This window comes from Aptenodytes patagonicus, chromosome 19, assembly GCF_965638725.1.
Source record: "Aptenodytes patagonicus chromosome 19, bAptPat1.pri.cur, whole genome shotgun sequence".
Classification (NCBI taxonomy): Eukaryota; Metazoa; Chordata; class Aves; order Sphenisciformes; family Spheniscidae; genus Aptenodytes; species Aptenodytes patagonicus.
Window position 1 is genome coordinate 9,777,890 of NC_134967.1, and position 20,847 is coordinate 9,798,736.

Below are 20,847 nucleotides of genomic sequence, written 5' to 3' on the forward strand. Positions count from 1 at the left end.
TTGTGTAAGTATTGGGAAGAGGAGTGAATGCCTGCTTTAGAAAGACGTGTGTATCTTAAGAGTGGTTGAGGTAGTATCCTCCCTGGGTGATAGTTACTCCCTCTGCACATATTGTTGGATGTCCTAGATCATGGCACAAACTTCCACCTGCCACTCTGCAGCAGAAGCTGTTGTAGTTCCTACAGCGGTCATGGGTTGCCTGTTCTGTTTTGACCATTGATCTGTTTGTTTGCAGAGCTGAGACGACCAAGATCGGAACCTTCCAGTTACTACAGTAGTGAGACTCAGAAAGATTACCCTGCACCCAAAAAACATAAGCTGAGCCCTGAATATTTTCAAGCCCGGCAAGAGAAGCTGCTTTCCACTGCGCTGAGCCTGGAACAGCCAAGCATCAGGAAGCAGAACTCCAGCTCCAAGCAATCCGCCACTGAGACAATCAGCCCCAGTGAAGGGATAAGGGACTATGGCCGGGAGCTCTCCCAGCACATCCCAGAAGTTACTGGGTACCGGGGCTCTAGCAGCCAAGCAGGCATCAAATGGAACCCAAAGGACATTTATATTGGTGTGTCAGCAGTGCAGGTGGTGGGGAGCCAGAAAGGGGCTGCGCTGGGGAAGGACGCTGTAGCCCATCGGCTACGCCAGCGAGAGCAGATGAACGTGCTGATGATGGCTGACAGGGAGATGGTGGATGCAGAGCTCTTATCCTATAGGGACAATGCAGGGGATGAGGACTGCTTACACCACATGGATGACTTGCAGGTAAACGTACCCGTAGCACCAAGATCAGCAGTCTCAGAGAGCACGGTGGCTGCACAGAGGAGCCTAACTGTGAGAAACTTCTGTGGAAGCCTTTAGAGACTCTGAATTGTGCTTTGTGAAAGGAGGTGGTCATATGGCCAATGTATACTTTCTTCTGGTTTTAAAGGGTATCCTTTCAACCTGGACGCAAAGGCTGATGGTTAGCATTTAGGGTCATGCACTGGCGTACGTTTCAACAGTGTACAGAATGCACAAAATTGTTTGCAATTTTGCAAGGAAAAAGGAAAAAAGCAGAGCCTCCTGGTCACATTAGTAAATGAGAATAAGGTGGTCCCCTGTTTCTTTGGGAAGTGGGAAGCAGTCCCTGCAAAGACAAGGTGACCTGAGAGAGGCAGTGCTGTGGTTGCAGGTCAAGCCACTGCACTTCAAAGGGCAAGGAGATAAGAGTGAAGAAGGGGAGAGAGAGTGGGTTTGGGGAAGGAAAAATCCCACCGGGTATGGAATAGAGGAAATAAAAACCCAGCAGAAGCAGGACAGACAGATGAGCAGTAGTCACTGGGGGAAAGACACTGCATTTGGTCTTCTGAGCAAAAAGAATAATGGGAGCACAGCCTACCTGCACTGCCTTGGCATCTCTAAATATTCTCATCTTGCTGGCGTAACACAGATGAAGCAGATCTTTGGGAAAAAAAGAACTGTTTTCTGTTCTCTGTATTAAAAATTCCTGTGAACCTTGGCAGGTGGGGGGAAATGGTTCAGAAGGATTCCAGACGAAGCTGTGGTCCCAAGGGTTTTAACTTCTCTTAATGTGCCTTTATTGTGCTGTCATGCTCTACTGCACATCTCAGCGAAAGAGCGGCAAGGTCACTTTTCCTTTGGAAACAAGATAGTAGTGACAGCTGCCAGTAGCATACAGCTACGTCCAATGACATAAACCTTTCACCAGATCTCTTAGGCTCCCCATACACTCAATGAAAAAGAGGTCTGGGGAATGTGAAAACCTGCAGTGCTTTGTCAGAAGAGACAGAAAAGCAAATGAGCTTTGGTTAATGAATTTCTCTCTGATGCTGAGACAAACAGTAGACTTCAGCTATCATAAGTTTGAGGAAAATCAGGCAATCTGTCTAAAGCTGGGCTGTAACACACAAGCACAAGGCTCCTGCTACCAGGCAGCAAAAGTTTGCTTTCCTCTCCCCCTTCCCAGGTGAACATGATGACACTTGCAGAGCACATTATTGAAGCTACGCCTGACAGGATCAAGCGGGAGAATTTTGTGCCCATGGAGTCACCGCTGGTGGAGAGAACGGATAGTGCTGCCATGAGCACCACAATGAGCTGGCTGGCCAGTTACCTTGCTGATGTCGATCATCTGCCAAGTGCTGCACAGATAAGGTCAGGAAGAGCTGTGAAGTTGCTCTGGGTTTGAGTGGTCTGAATGCTGGGCAGCATGCACTGATTCTTTAGCCTGCAGATGCTCTTTCTGAGTGGGACTCAATGCTAGTGTTCCAAGCCCAGCCACGCTCTGGTGGTCAAATGTATTGTTGCCAGCACAGCTACAAATTCGTGGAAGAATAGGAATGCATGCAGCAGGAGGGGAAAGTGGCCACAAGGTCTGACTTGTGACTTCTCTTCCAGTGCCAAGTCTGTGCAATGTGGTACAGGCAGGCTCAGGAATGTGGGATGTTGGTTGGAGAGAAGGAGGGGAGCATGAGCTTCTGCCTTGAACTGAGAAATGTTGTAGTCCTTATCTGTGATGCCAGCTCAGGTGCTTTGTGAGCCAATAATTCCTACTGTGATTGGTATTTCAGAAGTCTGTATAGTGAACCCCTGACCCCTTCTTCGAACACCAGCTTGAGCCCTGCAGGCTCACCAATCAGTGAAATAGCTTTTGAGAAACCCAGCCTTCCCTCGGCAGCAGACTGGTCTGAATTTCTGAGTGCATCCACCAGCGAGAAGGTAGAAAATGAGTTTGCACAGTTAACTCTGTCTGATCATGAGCAGAGAGAACTCTATGAAGCTGCCAAACTTGTCCAGACAGTGTTCAGGAAATACAAGGTATGTGGCCAAAACATCCAATGTCTTCCTTGTTAGGTGTTAGAGTGTAATTTGTTACAAAAACAAAATGTGGGTAATACCCACTTCTGGGACAAAAATACAGTTTCTGCCATAAGATTTTCAATGCTTCTAGCATTTGCTTGTTGATGTTTACCCAGCAACTACCATACTGGAGAGAGTATGCCATGCCATAGCATGCCTTCTGTGCCGGAACAGCACTCACAAAGCATATCCTCAAAATATACCCCAAAGGTTCTGGTTAGTTGCCTGCTTGGTGTAAAGATCAATTATGAGGGTTTGTCCCTTACATGAGTTGACAGTAGAGAGATCTCCAGGAAATGCCTAGACCTGAATCAGACCGGGTAGCACTGATAGGAGAGATTTCGAAGTAGGGGCCCTGCAAGCTGCTGTGAGCCACTTAACATCATCTGTCCCATTTTTTGGTGCGCTCTGACTACTTATTGCTTCTTTCCTTTTCCACATAGGGTCGTCCTCTCCGGGAACAGCAAGAGGTGGCTGCTGCTGTTATTCAGCGTTGCTACCGAAAATACAAACAGGTAATCAAGGAAGTGAAATTTTATGAAACACACGTAAGTGCCATGAACACAGCCCTTTGTAATGGGAATTATCCCACTGTTCCTCTTGTATGCCTTTCATCATGTAGTGATGAAATACCCTGCTCAGGCAAAATTGAAAAGGGAAGAAAATTCGTGTCCTGAATCTTAATTTTGGAGGGAATCCTTGAAAGGGTTTTGTTTGTGATGATAACTTGTATTTTTGCTATGAGAGGGCAATGATGTATTCCATATTGGCCTTTATGCATGCTATAGCCTGGTGAGACTATTCTCTGACTAGTTGCTTGCCAAATTTCATTGTGAAATTGAAGTTGGTTTTGCCTTTGATAAAGGAAAAGATGAAAAATAGGTTGTTTTATTTTGCACATACTAAACTTTTAAACTATGGGAAGTCACGTGTTGTAGCTTGATGCCACTTGTTCCAGGACTGAGACTGTTCTCCAGATTCTAGCTGGAGACATGCTTTTAGGCTGAGTTCTCAACCCCAGAAAAAGAAGATACTTTTTCCTTTTTGGTTTTTGGGGGGTTTTGGGTTTGGGGTTTTTTTTTTGGGGGGGGGGGGACACGACGACTTGAGCCCATGTCCCTCTTTTTACTGTACTCTGCTAGACTCAAGCTGTCTGGTGCCTGGTGGCATGTTACGTAAAGTGAAAGGCAAGATGTCTGTGCTCTTTTACAACCTTCAAAAACATTTGGGAAGCCTTTCTAGTGTTAGGTGACTGCATCATGATTCACATTCAACCTGTCACATGGCTGCTATTCTGGAGTGATACTTCCTGTAATAGGGAAGCTTAATTCCTTTCAAAAACGGCTTGACAAGCTGCTTTGTCTGGAATCGCTTCTTTTTGAAAGAAGATGGTTTGGTTTTTTAATTTTTTCATTCTTTATTTGCAGAACTAACATTAACTATGTATTTTTCTGTTTCTCCCTAAGCTTACTTGGATAGCCTTGAAGGTAATACAAATACAAACACTATTTTGGAAACAATTCCCCGTGGGTCACTAACTTTAATGTTCAATATAAACCAGGAGAACCTGGCATTTAGAGAAACGTTTTAATGGTATCCACTAATAAATACCTGTAGTTGAGAAATCAGTGACAAACCAAACCTTATGGGAGATACGTAGGGGCTGCTGTGCCACAGCATACCAGCACAGTAGTACAACTAAAAGAAAAAAAAAAAAGGCTCCTGCTTCTACGGGTACTCATCTAAGCAGTGAGGGGCTGAGGTGCAGGGAAGGTTTTGAAGCCAGTTTCCGGAGGACAAGCTTTCCTTTGCTGCTGCTGATTAGCTGTCACTCGGTGATCTTTGCCTTGGCATTCGGGGAGCACAGGAGAACATTATCCCACCCGTGCAGCCAGTCCTCTGCATTCTGCCTGCCTGCCAAAGTATTTTGAACATTCATCTTTGAAATACCTGTGCCCTGAATTCCTGAGACCACCATCTCATGTACGTTGCTGCTCATACTGGAGGCGTGACTGTTGATGCCAGTCTTAAATTGTTCATGGCCAATAATTTTCTACTGTAAAGATGGATTTCCCAGCTGTGCAACGTCTTGCTCTCATCAGGTACTATAATCAGCTGAGCTTCTCTCAGAGCTACCCAGGAGGCAAGGCATGCTCTTCCTGGACAGACCATGTCCTCGGGGTAATTTTCCATCCACACCTTCCTCCTGCACCATGGTTTTGTATCAGTCAAAGTACTGTTCTATCAGCACAAGTCAGCTGAGCTTTCTGGGGCCGCTGTACTAGCTGAGGCTTACCACTTCACAGAGGTGAGGTGACTTCTCCATTTATCCTCTTCCCGGCTGGAGGTAAAAAGAGGAGGAGAGGGAGCAGCTAATCAGCTAAGTGGGTCTTAGAGTTGAATGCAAACATACTGGAGTCTAGTCTATTCAGTGACTGCTATTTTCTCTTTCACGTGCCTTATTCCTCTATTATGTTACTGTATTGCTGAGATCAGTACAGGCTTATGACTAGATTGAACAGTCATAGTTCACATCACGGTTTAGTATTTGAACCCTTCTATTCAGGGGTTTGTAACTCAGCCACAGAAGTCCCATCTGGGCTAAAAATTGGAAGGCAATCACCAGCCCGTGAGTGGACTTATTTAAAATAGCTGATTGAAAACCACAATCTGATCCATTTAATTAAAAATGTTAAAAAGAACAAAGAAAAGAAAAAAAACAATGGACATTAATAATGGCAAAATATAATTGCACCTAATGACTGCTTCAATTCCAAAAAGTGAAATTTGGTAAATGGTGGTCTGTGGTGATACCGGAGGGTTTTTTGCTTTGGGGTGATGTTGTGCAGGGCGGGGGTTGTGTGTTTGCTTTTGGGTTTTTTTTTCCCAATAGACAGGAAAACTCTATTGAGATATGTTAGGACATTACCCTATACAGGGCAGTGGCTGCTGTTTCTGTGTCTTATCTGTCTGATAAAGTGAGCAGAAGTCACAGGTGATAAAATAGCCAGGAACAGCAGACACATAAGTTTTGAAAGCGTTAAAACTTCCAAAATAAGATCAGTAAACACTGAAAACCTCTGTCATAGCGTTAGTTCAGAGGTATGAGTGCAACTTCTATACATTATGCTACATCTCTTATCTTAAAAAGGACTTTTAAAAATACGCATGACTGTGTATGGTTTCTGTTAAGCGGCCATCTACGTGCGTGCTTTAGAAGGAAAAGGATGTAGAATAAAGATTTTCTTTTCAAGAGTTTGTGCCTGCTTTATTTGGAATCATGGGGCTAAAAATAATACAGTGCTAGAGGGAATTTTGGATGTGTGTGACTGCTCATGCAAATTTGCAAGTTCAGTGAATGCTTGTTACAGACTTCTAATGAGATTTAGTTTTGCCTATGACTTGGGCTCAATATTAGACTTGCTTAATTAACTCTTGTGGATTTTGTTTGGGTTTGGTTTTGGGGTTTTTTTTTAAGTTAGAAACATATGTTATTCTATTTGAAATGCTTGGATTTAAATGGATATATTTGAGCAATCAAAACTTTTGCAGTATTGTGCTATGGCATAGAAACAAGAAATGAGCTGTTTAAAAGTCAATTGTCCTAGGAAAGTGGAATACACTTGTGAACAGCAAATTCAATTTTAAAGTAATTTGTTGAAAAGATATTTTTAAAGGAAGACACAAAAAAGTGTATTTTCGTTTTAGTTAATTTCTTAGCATTTTGGAATAGTCATTCACACTGCTTTACCCTTACAGTCACTTAGTTGGGCATATTTTGCTGCTGTTGTTATGAGCCTTTACGAACAATGGCTGCATAGAAATGAGCATCCTGTAGTTTGTAATGAGATTTCTGTGTGCAAGGGAAACAAACAATTCCTGTAAGTGTAGTCAGTTGGTTTATCTCTAACACAGACCCACTGCAGTACAAATATGAAGCAGTGTAAACATGACTCAGGATCAGCTCCAGTTGTTCCGAAGTTGTTCATAAGTATAGTACAGCTGGATTGGGTCATTAGCATGTACATGTAGAGCCTCTGCTAGCTAGGCATTAAATAAAACCAATCCCGTCAAACTATTCCAGGGGCAGCAAAACAGGTAGTTGCTTTCTTGATGCAGACTAGGTTCTGCACCTAATCTCATAGTTGTTCCAGTTTGCTGTCACCATTTTCTCATACAGTTCCCAATCAGCGAGCAGATAATCATTTGCTTCTCATCATGTCTTAGTGGCAGAAGAGTATTCTGCCCTAGGAACCTGCTTCTCGCTGGTTTTATTGGAATGCCTCAGCTTCTCTTTGTTTCTCTTGTAGTATGCACTTTATAAAAAGATGACGCAAGCTGCCATTCTTATCCAGAGCAAATTCCGAAGTTATTATGAGCAGAAAAAATTCCAGCAGAGCCGACGAGCTGCGATGCTGATCCAGCAGTACTATCGCAGCTACAAAGAATGTGGGAAGAGGAGGCAAAACCGTCGGGCAGCCACCATTGTACAACAGAAACTCAGGTGAGCCATTGGGATGTTAGATGCTACCAGGATCTTTGTATATTGCCTGTACACTCATCAGGGCTGTGCTGTAGTTTACAGATAAAGGCCACTGAGAAAAGGACAGTGGTTCATAGGATAATTATTCTTGCATTTAGTATTATTCTCCCCAGTTTTGCCTACTTCATTGTTGGGTTTTTTTTGTGTTTAGAAGCAGTCTGCTTACTAAGAAGCAGGATCAAGCTGCTCGCAAGATTATGCGGTTTTTACGACGCTGCCGCCACAGGTATGACGCTGTCTTTTGGTATCTGCCCTTCATTAGAGCAATGCAACAATATTCAAGTGTGTCAGCAATGAGTGCAATGTAAAGGGTAACAGAATCAGCTCACTACAGATCTTTTAATCAAATAACGAAGCCCAGCTGCTTCCAAGATACACTGACAAAAATGAAATGTCTTAAATTAGGACTGTTGCTGAAAGAATTATGTTCAGTTCCATTGCTGGAGCCCAGGTTGTGTTGGGCAGACACAGAATAAGGAAACTTTGAGCAAAGCAAGGCACATGACTTTAAAAGTTGGACTTGAGGAAGTCTGAAAAAAAGCTTACTGAATCATAGCTACAGCTTGTAAGTGCTGCACAAAGCATTCATGGTATGTGGGAAAGTGCAAAATGTGACAACATCTGGTGTAGCCTTTAGTTTGGTCACAGGATCATTTGGTAAATTCTCATCAAATACGGGTTCTTTTTAGTGTGGATAGGTGGAATGTGCCAACAGCAGCAGACAAGTTAGTTCACGTCAGCCACTCCACACATACCTCAGTAAGCTGGGAGTACAGACACAGACATGAAGATGAATCATCTCCTGCCAGCGTGGGGACCTGTGCAGGCTTGCCAAAGTGCTCACATGTGGCAGCTGGCGCTACCATACTAGTACTCTGCTACATGCAGGGTGTTTGTTTTGATTTTTTTCAATGAAAGGATCCCATATATGATCAGGTTGCACACTGGAACTTTGCCTAGACAAAAGTGAATTCAGATGTTTCTGACTCTGCTCCCTCCATTCTCACCACACATGCATTTCATCTGCTCAGGAGCTGGTCAGACCTGATGAAGCATATCTAGTTCAGCCCAGTGATGTTTGAACAAGGAGAGCTCTGAGAGGCAGAGGGGCATGTGATAAAATTGATTTTAGAAACAGACTCGGTCCTTTTTGTAGGATTTCAGAGCTGCAGTTTGCAGGAGGTCAGCGTAGCTCATGTTGTGGAAGGACATCTTACCTGCCGGTTCAGTGGGAAGTAACATGTGTGGACAAGAAAGAGGGCTTTATAGTTTCCAGGCCAATTCCAAATGCACTTGAAACAGCCACAGTTCTTCATGAAGAAGCACAAGTGGCTTCTTGCTCTCAGCAGGGCATGTGGAAGAGACCAAAAGGTTTGTTTTGTTGTGTTTGTTGGGCAGCATGTCCTGCTGAAGCAGGCGAAGGCTCAGAACTTCTGTATCCTCTCAGATCTGTTTGAGATCCAGGCAGTCCCTGGGGAAGCCACGTGCCCGCTTCCATCCATGGAGGCTCCGGGGTCAACCTGCCAGCAGCTCTTAACAGGTGACTCTCACACACAAGCCCAGAGAATACCTCACAACTAGCTGTATCACTGGGTTTCCCACTGATGTCCAGGATGCGCCATGCACTTCAGCCACACTCAGTTAAGTCTCCAGCTGTCGAGTAACCTAGACTTTCCAGGGCTTAAATTGCCCATGAATCCAGCAGTTCTTCTTGTCTTCAGCTCGTTGCCTTCCTCTTTCTCAGCATCTCCTGTTTCCTTTGTAGAGTGAGACCCTACTCATTTGCATCACTGAAGTTTGCAGGCAAGACCCTTCCCTTTGCCTGTAGTCAACCTCTTCTCTCTTCAGCAGCATCGTCGCTGCTGCTGTGCATCTCTGGGAGACAGGTTTAGGTCTTGGGTATTTATAGACAGGAAATAAAAAGAAGCGGGGGGGGGATCCATTGTCAGTAGGCTCTCTCTGGCTTATGTCACACTGTGCAGTACTTGAATTTCTGCAACGATGCAGTCCTGTCTGTGTCCATAGGCACTTTGTTAGCCGTTGTGGTTACTTGGGAATTTGTCCGTGGTTCTTGGCTAGGATGCAACAAAAGAAAAAAGTAACATTTCCACTGAAGATGTTAACTGTGTTTCAAAACTGCCTTGCTTTTCCCTCTGAAATAAAAACGATCACACATTCATGGACATGTACTTTCTCCAAGCAATCATAAGGATTTAAAATTGTTAGTGTGGCTAATACTAATAATTGACACAAATTTTAACCAGGAGCATTCTGGCATTGGCAAATGCTAAAAATAAAAGCAAGGCTTACCAAAATGACAAAATCAGCATTTAGAAGCTACTTGAAAAAGGCATACATTTACCAGCCTACTAGATTTACAGAACTGTTTAGAAATGTGACGAGTTTGGACCTTTTTCCCCGTATTCCTCCTGCTTGCCAAAAAAGTTCTAGCAAGCAGTTGCGAAGAAAGACATTTTCCAAAACACTTTGTGCTCTGTGCACTTAGGCTGCATCTGTGATCCTGGGATCACACTGCGGGAGTATCTCACGGACCCTCAGACTCTCCTGGCTGCCGGTACCTTACAGAGAGGTCTGGTCCCCATGCTTGCTTGTGCTCACTGAAGAACAACACACAAATCAGGTTCTTAGAGCTTTATTACCACACAGGATTTTGGAGACAAACAGATTGAAGTCTCCTGCTTGTGTAAACAGCTGCAAGGGCAAAGCATAATACTGGAAATGATACAGATCTACTTACTAAAACAGAGCTTCACTTGCTTCAGCATCTCAGCTGACTCAGGCTGACCCATTTGCTTCCTCGCCCCCCCTGCCCCAAGGGGGAGATCTATGCGCTTTCCCCAGCACAGCCATATCCTGGTGAGACCACCCGCATTCATTCCTTCCCAAGCTTGGCTCAGCAGCCCCCTTTCTGAGCTGCCCTGTTCATGGTGCATGTACACTGGGGTACCAGGTGGAAGATGAAGGAATTGCTTCCTTCTCATCTGCTCTTCTTCAAGCTTTCTGAATTTTCTTTTCTATGTCTTAGTAATTGCATTTATTCCTCACTGCTTGACTTCTGTTGCTTACCTTTTTTCTAAGGATAGAGTAATAAAACTTAGGATGTTAAGTGAGTTTAAAACCATCTCTATATAAGCCTCCTAATTATATCCATTCAGTCTGCTGTGCATCCCGTGTAACGCTCGCACAGGATACCGCTGATGATGATGTGACTGGTACTTAGGCTAACAGCCCCACACACTGTTTCAGGAGTACTCCTTGTTGGAATCCCATCACAGACTCCTCTTGAAATGCTCAAAATTAGCACACTGCTGCTATAAACAAGAAATCAAGAAAGCCCCAGGCTCTGTAAAGAAATATTTCAGCCATCCAAGCTCCTGAACACCCAGGGGCAAGCCATAACAATGAACAACTAATGTTATTTAATGCTCTGTAGTGTAAAAATGGCACTATGGAGCCGCTTGTTAAACCACAGTGCCTTGTCAGTACAAGGGATAGAAATGACAGATATTTTGGGAAAATCTGAGAGAGTGAGAGAAAAGAGAGCATGCACAGGAACATCAAAGAAACAGGATCTTGTAGCAGATTTCTGTCAGCTGATAGAGGTAGGGGAGGAGGCTGTAAAAGCCACTTGCAGTCTGTCGTAAGGATAGTGAGCTAAGTGAGAAGTTCAGAAATTAAACCTTAAAAAAAATGAAACTGTTTAACCTAGGTTTTTGTCCACAAGCAGATTCTGTTGCTGGGCCAATAAATGGCTCTTAAGAGCTTATTCTGTAGCCTTTAGGCAAGCTTTACTCAGGCTTTCCCCTGGCAACCATGCGGTTGGTTGTTTTTTTCCTATTTTTAAATTGATCAAAGTGTACTTTAAGCCAATGATGAGAACTCTTTCTCTGCTAGCATTCAGAACAGCTTAAATGGTTGTCTTGTCCTATTTTGCCTATTAGCTTTTTGGCGCAAAGGCTCAGTAGCGCAAACATGTTTCCTATCAGCTTGAGGATCCAGGGTGCATAGGCATGTTGGTCTTGTGTTTTCTCTCTCCTGAACTTACGCTTGTTGCCTGATCAGACAGTATTTCAGATGTTTTGTGAGAGTTAACGAGAGAAGTTCTGCAGTTGGAGCTCTCTCAGTAATGCATGCATAGACGTCAATGAAAATCAGAAAAGAAATGTAAGTTTTGGTCAAATGTATTCTTAGAGAAGATATGGGAGCTCTAGTAGCTGAATATTGTCAGGTGTCATGGATACAAAAGTGGTCATTCATCAGCAGCAGTCATTCTGACGGTCAGACATGTCTTGTTTCCTTTTGACTTTGGGAAAAAAAAAACTTATTTATCCATCTATTGTCATATTGTCAAAAATCTGGTGAAAAACATGCATCAGCCATAACATGGTATCAACATGACTTGTCACAGAAGTGTTGTTTGAGAATGAGAAACAGAAACTTCCTGGCCTCCCAGGAGAGCTTTGCCCGTCTTCCCATGGTGCCCGAACCTGTCAACTGGCCCTTGACTAACTTTCAACCGAAAACTTGCCATTACACCAACTGTGAGTTGAGCTGTCTCCCAGCACGCTGTCCTGTGTGAGGCAGAATTAAGGGTTTGCATATTCAGTGGTTTTGGAAAGACTCCACCTACTCAGGGATCCCCAGATATGACATATCTAGAGCTGCAAGGAGATCCAAGAGCTCCGAAGTGGGTTTGGGTTTGCTGAGCTGAATCCATATATGGTCCATACAGTCAGCTTTCACTGGGAAGGTAACCCCCTATTTCCTATTCTTTCTCCAATTCTTAGGAAAATGTTACTCTTCTGAGAGGTATCCACACCATTGCTAGGCTGTGATTATGATCTGCAGTGGTTTTTATGGAGTAGCATTTGGAATGAGATAGAAAGCAGACGATTGCTGCAAGAGAAGGCAGGATACAGCTAGAAGTGCCACAGGGATGACAGTATCAGGTTTACTTTACTTGCTTATTGCTTCCTGCCCTAAAACACCTAAACACGGGACTGCTCTTCTCTGGTAAAGAGGAGGAGTCCGGTAGGCAGGAGTGGGAAGGGTTCTTTCTCTCCAGGCAAGCAGAAGTGTTGTCTCCTCCTCACTGAAGTGAAACTCTTGGTAAGGTACGGTTATTGCCATGTGTGTGCTAATAGCTCTTTGGTATTGTTTTGCAATCTGAAGCCCACTGGTGGACCATAGGCTGTACAAAAGGGTGAGTGTAGCTGCCTGCTAGCCAGTTCCTCTCTTCCATTTTAAATATTTTTGCTTTCTGCTTGCTTGCATGGGGCTGCAGTCGAGATATGCCAGTAAGTTTCACCTCCATTAATTATATAAAACAGAATCCTTATAAACTAACCCTACTGCAATGACTAACACTGCTGCTTTTATAACAGGACAGAGCTCTGCAGTAGATGTTACCAATGCATGAATGTGTGAAAAAGGACATGTATATTCATCATGGGCATGCTTAGGTGGCGTTGTCGGTGGGATATTTTTTCAGTATCCAAAATGGCTGTTAGTAGATTTTGGAACTTGACGGGGTCTGCACTCACACACAGTCAATGAGTAACGATGTCCTTTGTCATGGGGCTGCGGCAGTGTTCAGGCTAGATTGTAGGAAGCTGCAGTACAGATGCAGCCTACTCTAGACGGGTATTTGTTTCTGCCCGAGCCAGAGAGAAGCAGAAGAGCTCTTCACACTGCTTTTTATTCCTTAAGGTGGTTAAGCACCAATGCTTATCTTCTAGAAGTTGGTCTTCGGTAAGTTACATGTCTGGTTACCTTACTAGGGCCAGCTTTTTGACAACTGCTTCTCTCAGCTGTTAATCTACATAGTGGGAAGGAAGACAAAAAACCTGAAATGAAGATGAAGACGCTATAACTGCGTTATAGTAAGTGCCAAGTGAGCTTCTGTTGGGAGTCTCACTCTCACCTTTGTGCTCAGTCACATTAGCAGGCTGGTCTGCTACCCGACAGCAGGGTGGGAATATGCCAAAGCGTTCCCATAGCAGGTCACAGTCCCTGTACAAGCAGGGAACACTGTGGCTTTCAAGGCACATGCCTGAGTTGTCAGCCTGACTGCTCAGTACCATCTTGCATTTGAGAGGTTGTAGGACAGCAGGGTTTTTGTCAAAAACTGCAGTTGGAAATAATACCATTTGTGTGCTTATTACTACTCCCTTCAACAAGGGAGGAGAGGCAGAGGGAGGGGTGACCCACATGACATTCAGAAAAGAAAACTGAATTGTTGATTATGGCGTTTTACTGACTTTGAATTGCAGAGATGATTTTTATGACTTAGGAGTGAGAGTATGAATTGGGCTTAAGCCTGCTGGAGGCATTGTTATTTGTTTAACTATTGAGCCTAACAAAGAAGCAATAGCTAATGACATTTCTTTCCAAATGATGACTATTGTGCTACCATTTTTTGTTGCGTACCCTCAGTTTTTTACAAGTAACAATTTGGGTTCTTTACTAATGACAAATGAAGTAAGAAATGGATGAAATGGGGACAAAGGCCCAGATGTGCCTTAACTGTTTAAGTGCTGCTTTCATGGCTCTTGCCCTGATGGAGGAAGAGAATCATTACTCCTGATTGCAGAGACACCAACACTGAAGGTGTTAGCTGGAAAACTATAGCTCCAGGTCTCAGCATGTATGGTAATGTGCTTTACAACTAACACAGGTTAATTCAAGAACTGTGTAAAAATAGCTTGTATTCTTATAATGGTGGACTGACTGGGTGACTTGTTTTTACTAATCTGATGCTTTGTATATAACTAGGGCTGGTAATTTTTGGTCTACAGTTGGGTGTCTGGTTTCAAAAGCCTCTTGAAGAAAAAAACAATTTGTTTTTGAAAAATAAAATTCACTGTAAGGAACTTTAAAAAAAAAAAAGTCATTCTGATTAGATAATTCAACCTTCTTCTGTTGTAAGGACATAAATAAGTGTCTACTTTTATGTGAAAAAAACATTGGCAAGTTTAACCATCTTTAATCTTGGGGTCAGTTACCATATCCATGGGACAGTAATGAATGCTGCAGACAAATGACAACATTTTATTTAGCAGCCAATAGAGCAGTACGCTGCAGGGCAGAGCTGGCTGGGCCTGGGGCTAGCTCAACAGCACGCCTTCCCTCCCTGGCAGGCAGTGTCCCGACCTCCTTCCTCCTGCCCTGAGATGGGCCTGAACAAGGAGCTGCAGCTCCTCAGTCCCCGCCATGAAGCATGTGTCTGTTGCGTCAGGAACCCTTGAACTCTGTGGTGTGCAAGTGTGGAGCCAGCCTTGCAGCCACCAAAAACACTTTGGGTCGTGGGACAGAGAAGGCTGAGCTGCAGGGCCCGTGCCAACCAGAACGGTGGATGCACCCGCTCTGTCTTTTCTCTGAGCAAAAGCCGAATGCTACAGTTCTGTCGAGAGTGTGAAGCCCTTTCAAAAGCAGCAGAATTGGAAGAAACTGGTGCGAGATGGGAGTTGCAGGAAGAGACAGAGCAAATGTTTTTCTCCCTGCACTGCCTCAGACTCATTCTGCGGCAGGGGGCTTACTGGTGAGGCCTGTTCTCTAACGCTACCTGGAGATAATTGGGAGTCTCCCAGTCTTTCCTGGTTTTGTCTGGGTAGCCGTGGACCATGTCCCACACTGTGTAAGAAAAAGGACTAGCTTGCATGTCTGCAGCTAGATGCTGGTATGCTCAAAATACATTCCTGCCTCCAGCCACTCCTATTTTTGCAGTTTTGGTGCTTTCTTCTTAGTCTTCCTCCCCTCCAGAGAATTCCTGCTTAACTGATTTGGCTGGCTGCGCGCAGGCATGCCAGCACAGTTCCTGCTGTGCCCTGCTCTCTGGCACTTCTGTCTGCCCTGGTGTCCACAGGCTTGGGCTGCCCACAGAACGCCCCTGCTCAGTGCACTCTGCAGCCCTGGGAATGGCACAGGCTGGAAGCTGTGCTGCGTTCTCCCCTAGCAGCACTGTGTGTAACCTTTGCATGCCAGACAGGAGGGGATATGTTTTAAGACCTTTGTTCTATGAATAAGAAAAATAATTTAAACTTAAAATGTGCATACCAAAGTGGGCCAGTTGGATTCAAAACTGAAAAGAATACAACTTGAACATAGAATAATAAAGCAATTGTGCTATTGTGCTTTTCCATTCAACACTAGGATTCCTACCTGAGAGAGCAGATGGATGCTGCAATCTCAAGATAGACTAAAATTGACCTGTGTTGCGTGGTCAGTGCACTAGTAGAGGGGACTGTAAAGAGGAGCAAGTGCGGGGTCCAGGTCCACAGCTAGTGCACAGCTCCCTGGACTTGAGCAAAGCTGGGGAAGCCACCCCTGAGGGCACGCTCTGCAGATGCTGATTGCAGATGGCGATTTTGCTCCAGGTGCAGCTGAGAGGCTGGTCATCAGTATTGGAGGAGAAATAGTTGTTGCACTTTAAGGCTTTGTGTATGTAACAGCGTATGAGAAATTAGCAGGAAGCAGATTCTGGAAGTTTAGTAGCATTTGCAGGTTTTGCCTTGAATGGCAAGTGATATGGGATTGATCGGGGAAATTGGAGAGTTCTCTGCTTATCTGGAAAAAACAAGTTGTGACCTTCCGATGTGCACAAGCTGACATGTCCATATATGGTGAAGGATGCGTGCAAACATGTCTGTAATATACAAATTGGATGTATTCTGTACACTGACACTGCGCTTATGTAGTCTGCGTGTGCAGATAAATGATCACAGCATTTGCCTCCATGTCCTCTTTTCAAATTTATTTCATTAATTTTTCTGGATTTATTCGGGTTACATTACACCAGGATCAGTAAAGAGGGAGAACTGGGAGATTTTATTGACCAACTTATGTGAGACAAAACCTGCTATCTTTCTGCAGTAGAAATTAAAAGACTTTCTAGGGAGGGAAATCCAGTTACTATTGCTTTTAAGTAATAGTTTTCATCTCAGGGGAACCCGTTCCAGTGGACAGATTTCAGCTAATCACAGTGCCTGCTACACAAATGTTTCCCTGCTCATCAGTTAAACCATCCACTGTAGCCTCCTGTGAAGGAGAGCTTTGCTTGAAGTCCAGATATAGGACATGAACAAAAATACACGACTGCTTGAACTGTGAGCCTATCTGCCGTGCTCTTGGTAGGCAGGTGATCTGGAGCAGATCACAAGGAGCAAGTCTTTTCACATCATTAGGGTAGCTGATCACTTTCTGCCTACAGCGAAACTTCTGTCCTCTCTGGGGCAGAGCAAGTGCACTTGTTATCTGTGATCATGAGTAATAAAGAATGTATTCATTCATGGCATCTTTCATTTAAAAATAGATCCCCTTATCCCCACCCTATTTCTTATGGTTTGATTAAATGCTGCTCTCTGGTTTGGGGAGTGTGCATGTGACACCTGAAGTCAGTTCCTCTGGGTAAGTACAACTTTATTTCATACCTGAATAAACATCATCTACTCTATTTTGTTGTTCTTTGCATACCCTTCCTTCTTATGGCGTTTCAGCAGCAAATCCTTTCCTACTCCTGTGCACCTAGGACTTGTATTTTTTGTGTGTTTTTAATATGTGCTATGCAGCAGACATTGCATTTAAGTACCCGGGTTCTTACGTCTCTTAGGAAGATTGAGAATGGGGGAAAATTTTAAGGAGTTGAAAAGTCCTGTTTGTTCAAGTTCAGGACGATGTGAGAAAATGTCATATTGGGATATGCGTCACTGTACCTGCAACAAAAGTTTTCAAAGTAATTTCTTTTTTAATTTACCTCTTGCAGGGGCTGAATGTATTTGGAGCTCAAATGTATGTGTTAAATCGCAGACCACGTGCTCTGGGGTGTCATTCTTATTGGGCCTTTCTGTCTTTTTTGTTTTGCTGCCCAAATGAGATATCTGGAAAAAGGCAAGAGCTCCCCTTTCTTAAATGTCCCACAGGCCATTTCAGCTGTCAGAGCAACAGGTAACTCGCCAGACAGCCTTCTCTGGCTCCTGCACCCTGTCCTTTTTACTGATCGTCAGCATTCAGATTCATTAAACATTTCCCTGGCTGGGCATTATGGAGTAAATTTGATGAAGCAGCTTTGTGTTACGCTTTACCCATGAAGCCATCGTTTGCTGTAACTTTTTCTAAGTAGGCCTAATTCATTTGCTGACATACTCCCATACAAGACTGGGGAGGGCGTGTGGGGAGAGGAGCTGCTGCTCGCTTCTGGGGCTGTTGCTTTCTACATCGCTTCAGCACGTAATGATGCAACCTCCTGTATGGTGTCCAAGTAAGTAACAGTTTGAAGGGCAGAAGCTTTGTCTGGCTGGAGCAATCTGGGAACCGGGACATAGCTCCCGAGTGTCAGGGTTCAAAGCTCACAGTTGAAATCATCTTTTCCCTTGCAGTGCGTCAGCACCACGGCTGTGATTCACACACCTTATCAGTGGTCATCTCTATTGCACGTGCTTTTTTCCGTCCATCTGCTCTTCAGCAATTGCTGAGGGAATGACTTTGTACCTTAGAGGCGCTTACTGTCTGGAGGAAATGTAATTTGAGGAGGTTTTTGTTGAAGGCTTCATCAGTGCAAAGCCAAATTTATGGTCCTTGCAATTCTGTGCATGGTTTCAGTGGCTGCTGAAGTAGGATGGTACTTCTTGTTTGGAGTCTTGCCACAGCCAGAGCCTGTTACCCTGGTGCGCTCTGGCTAGCAGCCGTGTGTCACTTGAACTGTCCTTACCTCCAGTCCCCATGCAGCTGGAGGCACTTCCAGAAGTGATCCAAACCAGCATGCCTGTGCCTGTAGACCTCTGGAGAGATTTGCGCACCATCCATCAGCACGTGGCCTGCTGGTATTACTTGCTCTCAGGGCTCTCATTTTTTCTGTTATTTAAAGGGGAAAAAAACAAGTCTCACTGTAAGTCTACCAAACTGGATTGAAACCTCTTCTCTAAGAACATCCTTTCTGCTGTACCATTGTATAAATTCCAGTAGTGGTGTTCTTCTTAGAGCAGTTTATTAATGCTTGTAACTGGAAATGCTACACTTCGGCCCTCTTCCCCTGCCTGAATTTAAAAGCGGAAAAATAAGAACAAAAGAAGGTTGCCTTCTAGCATGAAGGCAATACTATATTGTTCACTTAAAAGCTCTCCTAGTGGCACTTACTCAGTGGATTTCTATTTTCAAGGGTCCTAATTTGTCCAAAATTCTTCCCTGATCAAACTGTATTTTTAACTGCATTTGAAAATTTAGAGGGTTTATTACACCGAGCATTAATGAAGAGGAAATACCAGCCCCACACTCATGTTGACACTTTACATTGTTGTAACAAAATCAAATCAAAGTATCACTGAGTAAGGAACTTGCTCAAAAAGAAAAGTGTTAAATGAGAACTAAAAGGACTTTTAAGACACAGGAAAGGCTGCGGTACAGACTATCCAATAAAGAATTAATTGGTTGAAAACACTTAGTTTTAGGTTCTCTTGATAAAGCAATTCAGAGGCTTGTTTAAGAACAGTTAGTTTAAATGATGAAGTAAATGGATTACCTTGGTCTGGTATCTAGCTTGATGCGTACAGTGGTTCTGGCACTTCATGTTTAGCCCTGGTTTGGGGAAGAAGCAGGGCATTCACAACAACACTTCAGTGCTTCCCAAGTGTCGGTCTGGCCATGGATTTGCTCAATTATTGGTAGCAGTTAGAGGTACTTCAGTTCCACTCTGGCTGTGCTATGCTGCAGATCCCACAGCTGAGCAGGGCTGCCTCGAGCCTGCTGCCAGGAGAGGGGAGAACTTCTCTGGCCTCAGTGCCAGCTCTTCTGAGCGATGAGGAGAGCTTGCCAGCTGCAGACTGCAGGTCTTCATACCTACCGGGCACTGTATTACACAAATAAAGGACTTGTAGTACCTACCTGCACTCCCATTTTTAATGTAACACATGCACAATTAAGTATACTGAACACAGAGGTTAGTTGAAGTAAAAAAATGTGGTAGCTTAATAAAGTTGGATGGTCATCATCTCGAAGCTTAAGTTTATAAATGCTGTGGAATGCAGGGTTTGTTTTAAGCCATTACATACTAAACAGCATCTTGCAGTAAAGTACCCATGACAAATTTCAAAGTCTGTAACTTTGCCGTAGGGAAATTCTGTACTAGTGTGTGCTTGTGTTTTTAAGCAGTAATTATTGTTGCACTCACAACATTTTTATAAGCCTGAGAATCTGTAAACCAATGTAAAGTACACTTGACCAAGGAAAAGTGGTGCATATTTCTGAATAGGATCTGTACTAGTGCAAATGTTGAGTGCTGTAGTAATTAACTTCCATTGGCATGTGTGTTCCTGTTAAACAGATTCAATAGGTCTGCACCAGTACAGATACTGCATGCTGTAGGTTGAAGTTTGCAGCAAAGCATGTCTTGCATTCTTACAGCAAAAGTGCTTTGTTAGTGTAGTCCTTGCATGGTGAAGTGCTAAACTAAGGTATAGCATGTCTCAGTGAAAGAGCCACCAGCTTATCTAATGTGCATGTTCTCAGCAAGAGATCTATAATAACAGGTTAATCTTACATTACAGTACTGAAGTGCAACAGAAAACATTTGGAAGTTGCACTGCAGATCATGTATTAATAGATGGTTTCTTGAATGTAGTTAATGTAAGCCTTAAAAATTGTCTAGTGCACAGAGGCACACCACATTTTTCTAGCACAGCAGTGATCTTGGCTCACCCGCTTCTAAGCGGTGCAGTAGTAGAAATACTAGTAATACTTTCAAGGGAGAGGCTGCTTTTCTGCTGCAAGAAAAGAAAGAAAACTAAATATACTGAAGACGGTCAATTTGTCATTTGTGAGCATTTTCAGTTCACTGTACCAGTCTTCCTGTTTCCTATAATGAAAAGATGATCTGGACTTACCCAGCAGGTAGCACCATAATACATCATCACCCACTGGGGACGAGCAGAGGCTTGCTGCTGCCTTCTGTGCAGTGCCGAAGCCCCCACTCCCCTGATGTCAGCAGGGTCTTTTAGACACCAGCTTGCATAGAGCCAAAATTTTCCTGTAGAAAATGTCTCTCTGAAGTTGTAGCAGGCATTTAGACTCAGTACAGCGCTACCCAAGTAGGAATTCAGAACTGGTGGTGCCACTTGCTGCCTTGCCCCTTCCTCAGCCTGGGGATCAGAGCACTTGGCATCTGGGAGAGCTGTACTGAGGCACCCCTCTGCCGCACTCGGATTTCAGAGGAGTGCCGTGGCCCCTTGGATGTTAAGTCTTCAGGCTCTGAAAACAGCACGTGCGTTTGGATTGGCAGAGCCCTCTGTCTTTCCATATGTGATATTCTCAAACAGTTTGGTGGAATTAAGGTAATTAGCAAAGGTCAGACCTGCATATTGGTTAGTGTGATTTACTCATTGACTCCTGTTTCCCCCAGTTTCACAAATGAAGAGAAAGCCTATGAGTGCTAGAGCTTT

At 43.9% G+C, this 20,847-nt stretch overlaps 1 protein-coding gene across 8 annotated transcripts in view; it reads left to right on the top strand.

Annotated features, from left to right (window-relative positions):
* CAMTA1 (calmodulin binding transcription activator 1) overlaps nucleotides 1-20,847 on the top strand; it is a 330,817-nt gene that overhangs the window by 304,898 nt on the left and 5,072 nt on the right. For 5 of the 8 annotated variants that reach the window (XM_076356070.1, XM_076356071.1, XM_076356075.1 and 2 more), the window contains 8 exons: nucleotides 236-759; nucleotides 1,964-2,151; nucleotides 2,568-2,814; nucleotides 3,300-3,371; nucleotides 4,323-4,343; nucleotides 7,167-7,360; nucleotides 7,551-7,625; nucleotides 12,593-12,623. In XM_076356070.1, coding sequence (XP_076212185.1) covers nucleotides 236-759; nucleotides 1,964-2,151; nucleotides 2,568-2,814; nucleotides 3,300-3,371; nucleotides 4,323-4,343; nucleotides 7,167-7,360; nucleotides 7,551-7,625; nucleotides 12,593-12,623 — 1,352 coding nt within the window. The remainder of the gene's footprint in view (nucleotides 1-235; nucleotides 760-1,963; nucleotides 2,152-2,567; nucleotides 2,815-3,299; nucleotides 3,372-4,322; nucleotides 4,344-7,166; nucleotides 7,361-7,550; nucleotides 7,626-12,592; nucleotides 12,624-20,847) is intronic. The other 3 variants (XM_076356072.1, XM_076356073.1, XM_076356074.1) reach the window with 3 other exon arrangements.